Below are 15012 nucleotides of genomic sequence, written 5' to 3' on the forward strand. Positions count from 1 at the left end.
AACCATGCTGCCATATTCTGTCTTAATCATATCCATTAAGATCAATATCTAATAGTGCATCAAATTAGTTGGCAATTGATTCTAGCCATCAAATAGGTAATTCTTGAAGCATGATTTTTTTTTGGAACGCAACTTCACTGATTAAAAATAAACGTTTAACTGATTAAATCAGTTGTTACATGGCGTAAAGCCGCCTTAGCTAAGAAATCAGCATCAACATTCCTCTCTCGAGGAATCCAACAGAAAGAAATAAAATCAAAAGAGCTAGCATCTATTCTAATATATCTGAGATTATCCCATAAATCTCCAAAGGCTCAGTAGATGAGTTGAGTGCTTTGATCAGCTGTGAGGAGTCTGATTCGCATCTTAGTTGCCGGATCCCCAGTTCCTTACTCTTCTTAATCGATTCCCTCATCGCTAAACCTTCGCCATAAGTGGTGACATAACAAAGTCAGTGGAGCTTGAAAATCTCTGAGTTTCTCTTGAATTTTGGATAGTCCATCCCAGTCCAGCTAGCAGCCCCTGATGTCTCAGTCTTGAAGCATGATTTAACATATGTTTTTAATAGGAAAGAAATAAACCACATGTGGAAAGTGTGCTAACAATGTACCTGTAAAATGGAACTAGACACCACTTAGTGGCAGCTGATCAAGCTCAGTTACTAGCTCCATCAACTCAACAAGATTTTCATTCCTGCATTGAACCAACTGCCTCCTTAAATCTTGGACCTGGTCATTAAGCCTCTGAATCTTATTTTCTTGTGAGAGAATTTTCTGCCATAAATAGAGATAGTCATATCATTATTAGATCAGAATAAGAAGGCATATGTGAAGCTAAGAGTGGGTAGTTTTCAGATAACTATGGTTAATGTATGTTTCTTGAGAATCAAAGCAGCTAAAGAGAAGTGAAACAGATAAAGACAAACCTTTTCTTGCACAGACTCTTTGCCGTGCGGTATATGATGTTGCTCTTTATCTGATTGAATCAAGGAACGACTAGCTTCAATTTCACTCTCAAGTTGCTTGTTTGAGAACAACAAGCTTTTTTTTGTGACACATGCATTCATTAATTAAAAGAGAAAGGCCTCAGGCCCAGGTTCAGCCCACAAAGGGGTCCAAATACAGAGATGAAGAAAGTGATTGTTTTGCCAAACAGTCGGCTTCCACATTCAAAGATCGAGCAAAGTGATTAAAGGAAATAGCGACGAAAGCAGAGGAGATGAGCTTGATATCTTGGATGATACTATAGATTTCCTTGATCTGCGTGTCGGTGTTGATAGCTCTGATGAGCGTTGCGTTGTCAGAATAACATCGGAGCTTTGAGAGCCCTAATGCTTCTGCGTAGAGAAGAGCCGATCGGAGAGCTAAAGCTTCCGCAATCAGAGGCGAGTTGATCAGTTTCATGGTTCTTGTACCTTGATTAATCCAAGACCCAGTCGCATCAGAGAAGATCCATGCCAGTCCCGCTTGCTTCGATTGTATATTCCATGCCGCGTCCGTTCTGCAAATCGAACTTGAGGAGTCCTCTATTCTTGGGTTCATTCGTTTTGTCATTCGAGGTATGGGCTTTGGATTCAAAGTGCTTGGGTGTTGTGCTGTTATCCATTCCCTTGCTAATGTCATCCCCCTTGATGCAGTCTCTATAGAAGAAAGGGTTTTGTCTTCAAAGATTAATTGATTTCGTGCATTCCAAAGAGACCAACAAACCCAAGGGAGAGTCGTACACATGATTACTGTAGGTGGTAGACAAATCGCTCGTTTGAAAGCCACAACTGCCTCCGCAAACGTTGCCTCTGCAGCTAGGTGAACTGCGTTCTTTAAGGGAATATGTTGCCATACCTCCTGAGCAAAAGGACAGTGGAAGAAGGTATGACTTGCGGTTTCTAACTCATTACATCTTCTACAAAAATATCCTGATATCATCCCTCGTTGTTGTAGGTTTTCTCCCAGCGGCAGATCTCTCTGGATGATAGACCACAGAAAAAGCTTCATTTTTGGTGAACAAGCTTCAGACCAAACATCCTTAATCCAGTTAAAGGTTCCTGGTTCAATTGAGTTTGGAAACGTAGCTGTCTGCATTGTTGCCGAGAAGTAGCCTGAGCGAGTAGTGTACACACCAGATGGTAGTGGGTTCCAAACAAAAGAATCCTCCGCTTTGGACAGACTAGGCTGTATGAGTTGGATCTCCTTCGTCAAAAGAGGTAGGTAACATTCAATCTTCTCTTGGTTCCATAGCATATCTGATGTAAGTAGATCAGAGACTGTAAGGTCCAACGCTTCTTCCGGGATGGGACCAAAGAGTTTTAATTGTGAATCCAAAGAAATCCACGAGTCTTTCCACACTCTCGTGGTCTCACCATTCCCTATAGCTCTCCCTATATTTCCTTTTAGCAGGTCTCTGCCATGTAGGATACCCCTCCACCCATGAGAACACACTGCTGGAGTATCGCTTTCAATGAAAGATTTAGAGTGACAATATTTTCCTAGGAGAACTCGAGCCAGTAGACTGTGAGGTTGAGTGAGGATTCGCCATGCTTGTTTAGCTAGTAGAGCTTGGTTAAACGTCTGAATATCTCTGATCCCTAGTCCTCCTCCTGCTTTAGGCTTAGTGATTTTACTCCATGCAACCCATGACATTTTTCTTTTCCCTTTTGGATCATCCCACCAGAATCTAGTAAGAACTGATTGGATCCGTTTGCATAAACTAACAGGGAGTTCGAAACACGACATAGAGAAGGTTGGGATAGAGGTTAGGACAGCTTTCAGCATTGTGAGCTTGCCCGCTCTGGATAGGAATCTCGCTGATAGACTGGAGGCTCGCTGACGAATTATGTCGACTATAGCTGTAAACAGGTCTCTCTTACGTCTGCCGAAATGCTCAGGTAATCCAAGGTATTTACCAGTGCCACCTTCCTTATTGATTCCTAATAGAGTTTTAACCTGTACTCTCATCTCCGTAGACGTCTTGGAGGAGAATGTGACAGCAGATTTCTCTTTGTTGATCTTCTGACCAGATGCTTGTTCATATTCCCACAAGATTTCCTTCAGTTTGTTGCAGTTATCAGGCGAAGCATAGCAGAAAAACATCGTATAATCAGCAAACAAGAGGTGGTTGACCCTCGGACTTCCCCTAGCCACTCGAATCCCTTGCAAGGTACCTTCTCTTTCAGCCTTTTGACACAACCCCGATAGAACTTGACTGCACAGAATGAACAGATAGGGAGACAGAGGATCTCCCTGCCTAATTCCTCTTTTAGGTAGAACTGAGCCATGTACTGAGTCGTTGATTAGGTAGGAGTAGGATACGGTTGTTACACATTGCATGATAAGATTAGTCCACTTCTCGTGAAAACCCAACCGTTTAAGCACTTGTGAAATAAACTCCCATTCCATTCTGTCATAAGCTTTAGACATGTCAGTTTTAACTGCCATTGTGCACTTCTTCTTTGCTTGAGATGTCTTCAGATACTGTAACACTTCGTGAGTGATCAGTATATTGTCGGCGATTGCTCTGTCTGGAATGAAGGCTGACTGGTTCTCAGAAATGATAGCTTGTAGTGTTGGTTTTAATCTGAGTGCCAGTAGCTTTGAAATGATCTTGAAGTACACGTTACATAGTGCAATAGGCCTATAATCAGAAACTCCTTTTGCTCCAGTGATTTTGGGGATCAGTCTCACATGTGTCACATTTTGCGAGGGCCTGAGGATTCCTGTTTCAAAGAACGTCTTTATCTCCTTTGTCACGTCTGGTCCCACTACGTCCCAGTTAGCTTGGAAGAAGCTAGCAGAGAAGCCATCGGGGCCTGGGGCTTTATCTGGATTGATCGCAAAGGTTGCATCTTTTATTTCTGCATCTGTTGGCTCTTTAAGGAGTTCCTCATTCATCGCATCAGTTACACAAGGTTTGAGAGATTTTTCTATTGTTTGCAGGCCGTCGTGATACTCAGAGATGAAGATCTGGTCGAAATACTTGCAGATGACTCCTGTAATTTGCTCTTCCTCCAACCAAGGTACCCCGTGATCATCTTCTATCACCGTCATTCTATTCTCTGATTTACGTACCTTCGTAGATGCATGAAAATAAGCTGTATTGGAGTCCCCCAACGTTAACCAGAGTTGTCGACTACGTTGACGCCAATATTCTTCTTCTGCTTTGTAGGCTTTAAGGAGGCCTGTGTTGAGATCATGGATTAGTTCATCATTTGGAATTGGATCAGACAAAGCTTCATCAAGTAGAGATCGTAGTGATTCTAGGGTCCTTCTGCTATTCTCATGAAATAGCTTACTCCATCTACAAATTGCTTTCCTGCAGCAGGAGAGCTTTTCTTCCACATCCAGGTGTGGGGGCAGTGTTCCATGTGTCTTGTACTAGCTTTCTGATCTCAGGATTATCCTTTAATCTTCTGTCGAATCTGAAGATCTTTGATCCCTTTTTCCTTCTTGTATCTAGGAACGTGACAAGGGGACGGTGATCCGAGCCCTCAAACTTGAGATATTGGCATCGACAAGACGGGAAGGTGTCAAAACATTCACTGTTGCTTAGAGTCATATCCAGCCTGCATTGAACAAGGTATGTGCTTCTTTTGCCTCTCCAAGATAGATAATTACCATAATGCTTGACGTCAAATAACCCATTGCTTGATAGGAATGATCTGAAGGAGCAAAACGTTCCTTCTGCTCTCTCTCTGGTCCGCCCTTCTTCTCGCTGTTATCAGTTAGCTCATTAAAGTCTCCGGTTAGGAGCCACGGGTATCCAGTAGTTGGTTGTAGAGCTGATATATCATTCCAGATTGATATCCTCTTTGTATGGTCTGGTTCTCCATACACAAACGTTATTTGATAGGATTTTCCTTTATCCACTATCATTGTATCAATGAAGTTCTTTGTGCTTGTCCTGACTGTGAGATCTATATCCTTCTTCCAGATGAGAAATAGACCTCCACCTCCTGGTGTCTGCGGGGGAACGGCGTGATGGTTTTCAATCGGTAGCCATTTTAGAGTGTCAAGGACCATTTCAGAGTTATTCTTCGTTTCAATTAGGAAAAGAATGTCTGGAGAAATCTGTCTGTGGATCTCCTTCAGCCGCTGGACTGTGATGGAGTTCCCCAACCCACAGCAGTTCCAGATCAGAACGGCTAAGGAGCCGGGGGAGGAGGAGACCGAAAATCCTGCTTCTTCTTCGGTGGAGATGCAGTGCCTGTCTCAGAGGTACTGCTTTCCTTCCTTGCTGATGTGTGGAAGCTTGTTGAGGTTGTGAATCTCGGTTTCCTTTCTGATTCCTTGTCATTGCAGGGATTAGTTGTATTGCAGGGTTTTTTGCGGTCGTTTGGGCAGTGGTTCCTGTTCTTACTCCATGCTTGGTTATTGCTAACGTCTTGGAACCCTTTGAGGTCTCTCCATCCACTCGCTTTTTTCCATTCCCCGGTGAGTGTTGAATTTGCGAGAGTTTTCTCTTCTTTGAGCTTGCGCCTCTAAGGATACTAGGATATAGGCGTGGTGACCTCAATATTATTGAGTTTGAACTCCTCTTCTTCTTCTTGCTTTGAAACTGCAGGAGGGTTTCTTCATCGTCTGCAATTTCCACCACCTCTCGTGCTTCTTCCTGCTCTTCACTCCTGCCATCTGTTGGAGTTATGATGATAGATTTGAGTCTACCAGAGTTGATTCCATCGTTTGGGCTCTGTACTTGTTTCTCAGGTAGTGAATCAACATCCTGATGCGGTGCTGCTCTTCTCATTATAGGTGGGGGTGTATCTTCAATATCTGATGGTTGCATAGCCACGTCAAAATCGATTCCCGGAGGGCTCATTGATTTTATTCCACGTTCCCAAGGAGATAGTGAGCGTCGCTGTTCTGCTGATCTAGCTAGGATAGCTTCTGCAGTTTTTTCCATCAGACCTTCTGCATCTCCCGCAAGAACTCATTGCCTTCTAGCCGCTGCTTCTACTGGATCCACACAGCTGAGGTACTGTTTTGTGGTCTCTTGTAATTCTCTCATTACTTGTTCTTTGCTTGAAGTACTGGGGATTTGTAGGTTCTGAATAGTATCCCTTCTCTGATCACTCGAGCTGCCCTGTAGTCGCAACAGACTTGCCACTCGTTCTTGAGTTTGACACATCGCATCACCCGCTAGAACCCTCTGTCTCCTGGCTGCTGCTTCAGTAGGGTCTGGGCAGCTGAGGTACAAGAGCGTTGCTTCATTTAATTCATTAAGTATTTGAGCTTCTGTTTGTTCCTTATATGCTTCCTGGGGGGCTTCCCCCTGTGGGTTCTGCAGTACATGATTTTGGAGACTCATACGACCTGGTGATACTCTGCGGTCTGATGATGGTGCTGCTTCAGTTGGTTTAACTCTCCATTCACTGAGACCTCTCTGGGGGAAGAGGGCCTTTTTAAACATGTTTCTCTCTTTACCTAGGTCCTGTCTCTTTGTGTAAGGTGGGGAGTTGTAGCTTTGAATTTGAGTTTCAGTTTCCGATTCGAATCCCTTGCCTCTCCAACTGTGGTGATCATCTCTTATATTTTCCAAAACCTTTGGTGGTGAAGGGACTCGGGTCTGCTTGGTAGCAACTCTAGCGCCAAAGATGTTACCATGACGGTCTACCCTTTCATGGAACGTATCAGCTCTACCCTCACCAGTGGCCTTTGAGTTGTACTCCCTGTAGTATCCATCCGGGCTTTGTTGTCTACTACTCTGGTGCATGCCGTTTTGCTCAGGGAGGACTTCCTTCTTATAGGTTATAAGCTTTCCGCTCTGTTGACTTTCTTCTCGTTGTGTTTCCATTAGGTAAGAAGGGCAGTCTTTCTTCAGGTGAGACATCAAATAGCAGCGTGAACAGTGGTTCTCCAGCTTTTCATACTCCAGGTAAATAATACTTTCCTCCTCCGAGTCGAATTCCACAATAGCTTCTTTGGTTAGTGGTTTAAGTCCATCTACAAGGACTCTGACTCTTGCTGTTGTCTTGGTAAGTTCATGGTCCTGTATTGTTCCCAGATCTTTACCAATGTTGCAGATCATTTCCTCGATCCAGAAGTGAAGGGGAAGACCTTTGATGCGAATCCAAAACGGGATTTGTGAAGGAAAAGAGGCCGAGATGATAGGTTCCCACTTCTGTATGATAACCATCCAGTACGCAAAGTGGTAAGGTCGGTTGTCCAATACTCTTTGTAAATCATCTTCTCTTTCAAATCTGAACTGGAAACATCCATTTCCCAGATCTGACCCAGTAGCTCTTCCTTGTAGGTGCCATTTGTGAGGTAGCGCCGGTATGAGGGCCCAGATTCTTTGCTCCTTTGGGTTTGTTACTCTCCCAATAAGGGTCAAAGCATTTTCCTTGATGAGTGCTGAGTTATCTACGCATGGGACCTTGATTCTCTTGATGTAAGTTTCTTTGTCTTCAGAAAATAGACCTTTTCCTTTCTCCTCCTTAGAGAAACGTCTGGCCATCCTAGAATGCAGGTTGAGGTCTTTTCACTTGACAAGGTGGTGAGATCTATACTGTGATGCTCCCAGGTGGTCTTCGGATTACTTGGTTCCGTGTGTTTGAGAACAACAAGCTATACTTAGATAAATCGTCGTATTTAACTGGATTATCATTGGCATGCACGTCGAACTGTAGGTACATTAATTTTCATTAAGTTTTTTGATATGGAGAAGTTTTTTTCATCGTTTCTTTTATGATGCTTAAACTTTAAATTCACATGTAAGATTTTTTTTTGTCATTCTTGATTTCCCACGAACGCTGGATCTTTCTTTGCTTGTTATGGATTTTCTTGTCTCTGACTAAACGTGTGTGTTACGAAAATAGTAAACCTATATTAAAATACGATAATAAATCAACATTATACGTTATAATTAGAACAACCAATATATTTAATTTAATACTAGGTTAGGTTAAGATCCGCACCTTGCGCGGGATGAACATTATATACATAAATTATTTTATATATTATATGTTTTTTCTTATCATAAAATAATAAATATATATTGAAAAATTAAAAAATCAGTAACTATTACATATATAATTAAATTGGTGTGAACATATAAATAAATTTATTAATCCAAACAATATTTTTTTCTATTTAATATTGTATATAATTAAATTTAAATGATATCAACATATATATAGTTTATTTTTAATATTATATCTATTAAATGATATTTTCTACTCATATGATTTTTTTTATCATTTATATCTGTTATAGCAAAAACATTAAATTATTAATACCAAAATTTTCTTTGTGAGATTAATAGTTTCGTAATTTATAATTTTTTTTTTTAAAAAATAAGTTGTCAATATTTTTTCAAAACTTTTATCAAAAAAAAATTGAAAGTAAATTTCAAAATTAAAATATTTATATATTTTTATATGGTATATAGTTTAATTTAAAATAATATATATCTTTTAATATTAATACTTATTAAATGAGACTTTCTGCTTATATAATTTTGTAATCATTTGTATCTTGTTATAAAAATATTTTTAAACCATGGATCGCAAAATTTGAATGTCATCCTTTTAACAGTTTTAGCAATTTATCGTCCTTTTAAAAAAATTCAAAATATAACATATACATAAAAATCTAAATTTTTATTATATGGTTAAAATATTTGTTTAATTTATTTTAATATTTCAAATTAAACAAATACGATAGAAGATACACTAACTCTTATCAAATTTTATTATTCAAAATCATTAATTGTCATATACACTTTAGTCACATTAAACAATTCCGTAATTTTTATTTTAGAAAATAATGAGAAACATAAATAATAAATTTTTGGTTAGTTTAATAAAAAGCTTATTATATATTTTGGTGGACCAACATATTTCTCTAAAATTTTTAAGAATTACTCTAATGATGACACGTGACTACAAAAAATGTTGTAATGCTTCTCAATTAATATATAGGGAATACTACCACAACAAAATATATAGTCTAGTCAAACTTTTTATTTCTAGACTACTAATTTGAGATATATTCAAAATTAATGGTAATTGAACAATTACCAAAATAGTACAGTCAAATTATTATTTACCATACTCCTATATGAAATATGTTGAAAATTAATGGTAATTGAATACATTCCCAACGTTGTCCATTTTGTGTTCTTGACTCTTCCTCTCGACTCTCTCTATATATAAGATTACAAGTGCATGACTATATTTCAACATCACAAATAAAAGATAGAACTAAAAGCGACAGCCATGGGAAGACCAAAAGTGAAGTTGGCTTGGGTCGAGGAACGAAAGAGAAGAGCAACTGTTTGCCAGCGGAGGATGAAAGAATTGATTCAAATGGCTGAAGAACTAACCATCGTTTGTGATATGAGTGCATGTTTGGTCTTTTACAACCGTAATAATGGTAAGCTGGTGGCGTGGCCATCTCTGGAGGAGGCTCAATCTCTCATCGACTGCTATAACGCATTACCGGAAACCGAGAGGAACATGAACGCGGATGAGGAAGAGTCATCATTCATCAAGACCATTACCAAGGAGATCGAGAAGAAACTAGAGCTTTCTCGGAAGGCTGTCGAGGAGTTGAAGATGGATAATCTCATGCTCCAAATCAAAAATGGTAGTAGAATGATTGCTGATCTTTCTCAAACCGAGATTGAGAAGTTAAAGTCATATGCAAGTAAGAAAATTGCGTATTATGATAGAGAGTTACGTAAGCAACATCCGAATACGAGTGGCAATGAGCCATTTCTTGAGGATGACGATGGGGAGATGAAGACCTATGAAGGAGAGAGCAGCGAGTCTGATGGTGCGGACAATGCCTAATGAAGCAGCTAGCCGTCGAATAATAAAATTAATGTGTCTTGGAATAAAGTTGTTATTGTTGTGTCTTTGCATTCTCGTTTCATATTTCTAGTTTTTGTTGCTTTGGTCATGTTTCTTGTTTTTTTGTTTTTGTTTCTTGTTGTGTCTTAAACTTGTGTCTTTGTTTGCATATGTTAACCTAAATTAATGCAATGTTTTCCCTTTCAATCATTGAAGAGCTCATATCGTATGTAACACTATGTGCTTTCTAGGGTTCAACATAAAGCAAATTCTTTAAGAATAAGCTATATTTTGATAAAGCATCGTATTTAACTGAGATTATCATTGGCATGCATGTCAAACTATAGGTACATTAATTTTCATGAATAATTTGATATGGAAAAAGTTTCTCCAACGTTTCTTTTATGATGCTTAAACCTTAAATTCACACGTAAGATTCATTGTTGTCTTTCTTGATTTTCCTTGACCGCTGGATCTTTCGTTGCTTGCTACGTAGTAAAACTTTTTTTAGCATATACATGAAGAATACAAATTACTCAGTAACTACAATTTCAAGAGATTTGTTTCAGTGTGTGTCCTGTCCAAGTTATTGACTTCACTCATTAGTCCAACGCTTTCAGTGTAATGATAAATGAAACCAAAGAGAAGAGAGAGAGTAGAATTACACCCCAAGATTCCAATAGCATTCTTAGCTATACATACTTGATGTAGTACATCTATAAGGACATCTATAAGGACCACTCTTCTTTGATTGCTCCTTCAAAGTACACAGAATTTTCAAGTGCGCAGTGTTTATAAACAAGGCTTTTGGTATTAGGTTGATTAAAGAATCTTGATTAACATTTGAAGCCTGTGAAGTGTGTGAGAGAAAGCTTCAATCTGCACACACCAAAAATGTGATTCAGAATACAGTACTCATGAGGATTTTCAGTAGGGTGAAAAAAATGCCCTTCTACTGTAAAACCTTTATGCAGAGAAAGCTATGGGGGTTCCCCAGTCAAAAAAAAAAACGCTTCTAAACAAGTTTCAGAAGGATATTGCAACTACTTACCTATATCTACTGAGAGATATTCAGAGAGAGACACTACATAATGTGTTCATGAAGGTTTATATATAAAGTGTCCACTGAACTTCGACATGGATATACGTAGGAGAAACGTTTCATCTTCTAGCAAATTCGTTCTTCCCTTTATAAAATATCTAGCCAGACTATGTACAAGTTCTCAACTACCCCTTAACAGTGTTCCCGGAGAAAAAACCAAATTCTCCAATGTACAAATCTATTGAAATCTCTAAGGTAAAAGGTCTAGACAACAAGCAAAGCACTCAAGTATGCATGTGGCTCTGATCAAATAGCAATGATATTCATAAGAAAAAATCATTTTGATAACCCTGGACCAGATAGTAATTTAGAAACCATGCTGCCATATTCTGTCTTAGTCATATCCAATAAGATCAATATCTCATAGTGCATCAAATTAGTTGGCAATTGATTCTAGCCATCAAATAGGTAATTCTTGAAGCATGATTTTTTTTTTGGAGCGCAGCTTCATTGATTAAAAACAAATGTCTAACTGATTAAATCAGTCGTTACATGGCGTAAGGCCGCCTTAGCTAAGAAATCAGCATCAACATTCCTCTCTCGAGGAATCCAACAGAAAAAAAATAGCATCAAAAGAGCTAGCATCTATTCTAATATATTATTCCATAAATCTCCAAAGGCTCAGTAGATGAATTGAGTGCTTTGATCAGCTGTGAGGAGTCTGATTCGCATTTTAGTCGCCGGATCCCCAATTCCTTACTCTTCCTAATCGCTTCCCTCATCGCTAAACCTTCTGCCATAAGTGGTGACATAACAAAGATAGTGGAGCTTGAAAATCTCTGAGTTTCTCTTGAAGTTTTGATAGTCCATCCCAGTCCAGCTAGCAGCCCCTGATGTCTCAGTCTTGAAGCACGATTTAACATATGTTTTTAATAGGAAAGAACTAAACCACATGTGGAACATGTGCTAGGGGAAAACAATGTACCTGTAAAAATGGACTAGACACCACTTAGTGGCAGCTTATCAAGCTCAGTTACTAGCTCCGTCAACTCGACCTGATTTTCATACCTGCATTGAACCAACTGCCTCCTTAGATCTTGGACCTGGTCATTAAGCCTCTGAATCTTATTTTCTTATGAGAGAATTTTCTGCCATAAATAGAGATAGTCATATCATTATTAGATCAGACTAAGAAGGCATATGTGAAGCTAAGAGTGGGTGGTTTTCAGATAACTATGGTTAATGTAAGTTTCTTGAGAATCAAAGCAGCTAAAGAGAAGTGAAACGGATAAAGACAAACCTTTTCTTGCACAGACTCTTTGCCGTGCGGTATCTGATTGAATCAAGGAACGACTAGCTTCAATTTCACTCTCAAGTTGCTTGTTTGAGAACAACAAGCTATACTTAGATAAATCGTCGTATTTAACTGGATTATCATTGGCATGCACGTCGAACTGTAGGTACATTAATTTTCATAAAGTTTTTTTGATATGGAGAAGTTTTCTTCATCGTTTTTTTTATGATCTTAAACTTTAAATTCACACGTAAGATTATTTATTGCCATTCTTGATTTTCCCACGAACGCTGGATCTTTCTTTGCTTCCTACGGATTTTCTTGTCTCTGACTAAACGTGCGTGTTACGAAAATAGTAAACCTATACTAAAATACGATAATAAATCAACATTAGACTTAATGAAAAAGGATGGACAATTCTCTCTATCATTTGTAATCAAGCAAGTTGAAGTTAATGAAAAAGTTGTGTTTCAAAAAAATAAAAATCAACATTAGACTTAATAATTAGAACAACCAATATATTTAATACTAGGTTAAGATCCGCGCCTTGTGCGGGATGAACATTATATACATAAACTATTTTATGTATTATATTGTTTTATATATCATAAAATAATAAATATATATAGAAAAATTAAAAAATCAGTAACTATTACATATATAATTAAATTGGTGTGAACATATAAATAAATTTATTAATCAGAACAATATCTTTTTCGTATTTGATATTGTATATAATTAAATTTAAATGATATCAACATATATATAATTTATTTTTAATATTAATATCTATTAAATTATATTTTCTACTCATATGATTTTTTAATCATTTGTATCTTTTATAGCAAAAATATTAAATTGCTAATAACAAAATTTTCTTTATGAGATTAATAGTTTGGTAATTTCTAATTTTTTAAAAAATTAAGTTATTTTTTAGTCTAATCTTTGTTTTATTAATCATTGTCAACAATTACAGAGTTTAGTAAGAAGGATGGACATGTATGATACACCCCTTATAGATTATTACAAATAAGGGAAAACTTAGCTAATGTGTCCGCACAAGAATTAGCTTCGCGATAGCAGTGTTGAAATAGACACCTTTCAAAAACCTTCTCCAACTCCATTATGTTTTTGTGTAATATTTGTAGTTTGATGTTCTGTTCCTTAAAAAATTTAAGTTGTCAATATTTGTTCAAAGCTTTTATCAAAAAAGTAAATTTGAAAATAAATTTCAAAATTAAAATATTTTTATATTTTATATGGTATATAGTTTAATTTAAAATAATATATATATATATATATATATATATTTTAATCTTAATACTTATTAAATGAGAGTTTCTTCTTATATGACTTTGTAATCATCTGTATCTTGTTATAAAAAAATTAAATCATGGATCACAAAATTTGAATGTGATAATTTTAACAGTTTTATAATTTATAGTCGTTTTAAAAAATATTCAAAATATAACATATACCGAAAAATCTAATTTTTTATTATATGGTTATTGTGTTTATTTAATTTATTTTTATATTTTAAATTAAACAAATATGATATAAGATACACTAATTTTTTATCATATCTTTATTATTCAAAATCATTAATTTTCATATATACTTTAGCCACATTAGGCAATTCCGTAATTTTTTATTTAAGGAAATAATAAAAAACATTAATAATAAATTTTCGGTTACTTTAATAAAAACTTTATTATATATTTAGATGGACCAATATATTTTTTAAAAAATTTTAAGAATCATTCTAATGATAACACGTGACTACCAAAAAATGTTGTAATGGTTCTCAATTAATATATAGAGAATACTACCACAACAAAATATATAGTCTAGTCAAACTTTTTATTCCTAGACTACTAATTTGAGATATATTCAAAATTAATGGTAATTGAACAATTACCAAAATAGTACAGTCAAATTATTATTTACCATACTCCTATATGAAATATGTTGAAAATTAATGGTAATTGAATACATTCCCAACGTTGTCCATTTTGTGTTCTTGACTCTTCCTCTCGACTCTCTCTATATATAAGATTACAAGTGCATGACTATATTTCAACATCACAAATAAAAGATAGAACTAAAAGCGACAGCCATGGGAAGACCAAAAGTGAAGTTGGCTTGGGTCGAGGAACGAAAGAGAAGAGCAACTGTTTGCCAGCGGAGGATGAAAGAATTGATTCAAATGGCTGAAGAACTAACCATCGTTTGTGATATGAGTGCATGTTTGGTCTTTTACAACCGTAATAATGGTAAGCTGGTGGCGTGGCCATCTCTGGAGGAGGCTCAATCTCTCATCGACTGCTATAACGCATTACCGGAAACCGAGAGGAACATGAACGCGGATGAGGAAGAGTCATCATTCATCAAGACCATTACCAAGGAGATCGAGAAGAAACTAGAGCTTTCTCGGAAGGCTGTCGAGGAGTTGAAGATGGATAATCTCATGCTCCAAATCAAAAATGGTAGTAGAATGATTGCTGATCTTTCTCAAACCGAGATTGAGAAGTTAAAGTCATATGCAAGTAAGAAAATTGCGTATTATGATAGAGAGTTACGTAAGCAACATCCGAATACGAGTGGCAATGAGCCATTTCTTGAGGATGACGATGGGGAGATGAAGACCTATGAAGGAGAGAGCAGCGAGTCTGATGGTGCGGACAATGCCTAATGAAGCAGCTAGCCGTCGAATAATAAAATTAATGTGTCTTGGAATAAAGTTGTTATTGTTGTGTCTTTGCATTCTCGTTTCATATTTCTAGTTTTTGTTGCTTTGGTCATGTTTCTTGTTTTTTTGTTTTTGTTTCTTGTTGTGTCTTAAACTTGTGTCTTTGTTTGCATATGTTAACCTAAATTAATGCAATGTTTTCC

The 15012-nt window shown here is 37.0% G+C and overlaps 3 protein-coding genes across 3 annotated transcripts; 2 read left to right on the forward strand and 1 right to left on the reverse strand.

Moving 5' to 3' along the window:
• Positions 1–623: 623 nt before the first annotated feature.
• LOC106315328 lies at positions 624–7446 on the reverse strand. The gene is made up of 8 exons (XM_013753063.1): positions 6090–7446; positions 5110–5876; positions 4608–5024; positions 4332–4485; positions 3803–4222; positions 1123–3550; positions 926–1040; positions 624–773 (listed from the first exon to the last, which is right to left on the reverse strand). Exons 1-8 carry the CDS (start codon positions 7444–7446, stop codon positions 624–626), a joined length of 5808 nt encoding a protein of 1935 aa, XP_013608517.1.
• A 1762-nt stretch (positions 7447–9208) lies between these two features.
• Positions 9209–9784, forward strand: LOC106315329 (agamous-like MADS-box protein AGL80). Its single transcript, XM_013753064.1, has one exon. It carries the CDS (start codon positions 9209–9211, stop codon positions 9782–9784), a length of 576 nt encoding a protein of 191 aa, XP_013608518.1.
• Positions 9785–14236: 4452 nt separating this feature from the next.
• LOC106315330 (agamous-like MADS-box protein AGL80) lies at positions 14237–14812 on the forward strand. The gene has a single exon (XM_013753065.1). The coding sequence runs from the start codon at positions 14237–14239 to the stop codon at positions 14810–14812; it is 576 nt and encodes a 191-aa protein (XP_013608519.1).
• Positions 14813–15012: the final 200 nt, after the last annotated feature.

This window comes from Brassica oleracea, chromosome C9 (assembly GCF_000695525.1).
Source record: "Brassica oleracea var. oleracea cultivar TO1000 chromosome C9, BOL, whole genome shotgun sequence".
In the NCBI taxonomy this organism is placed as follows: domain Eukaryota; kingdom Viridiplantae; phylum Streptophyta; class Magnoliopsida; order Brassicales; family Brassicaceae; genus Brassica; species Brassica oleracea.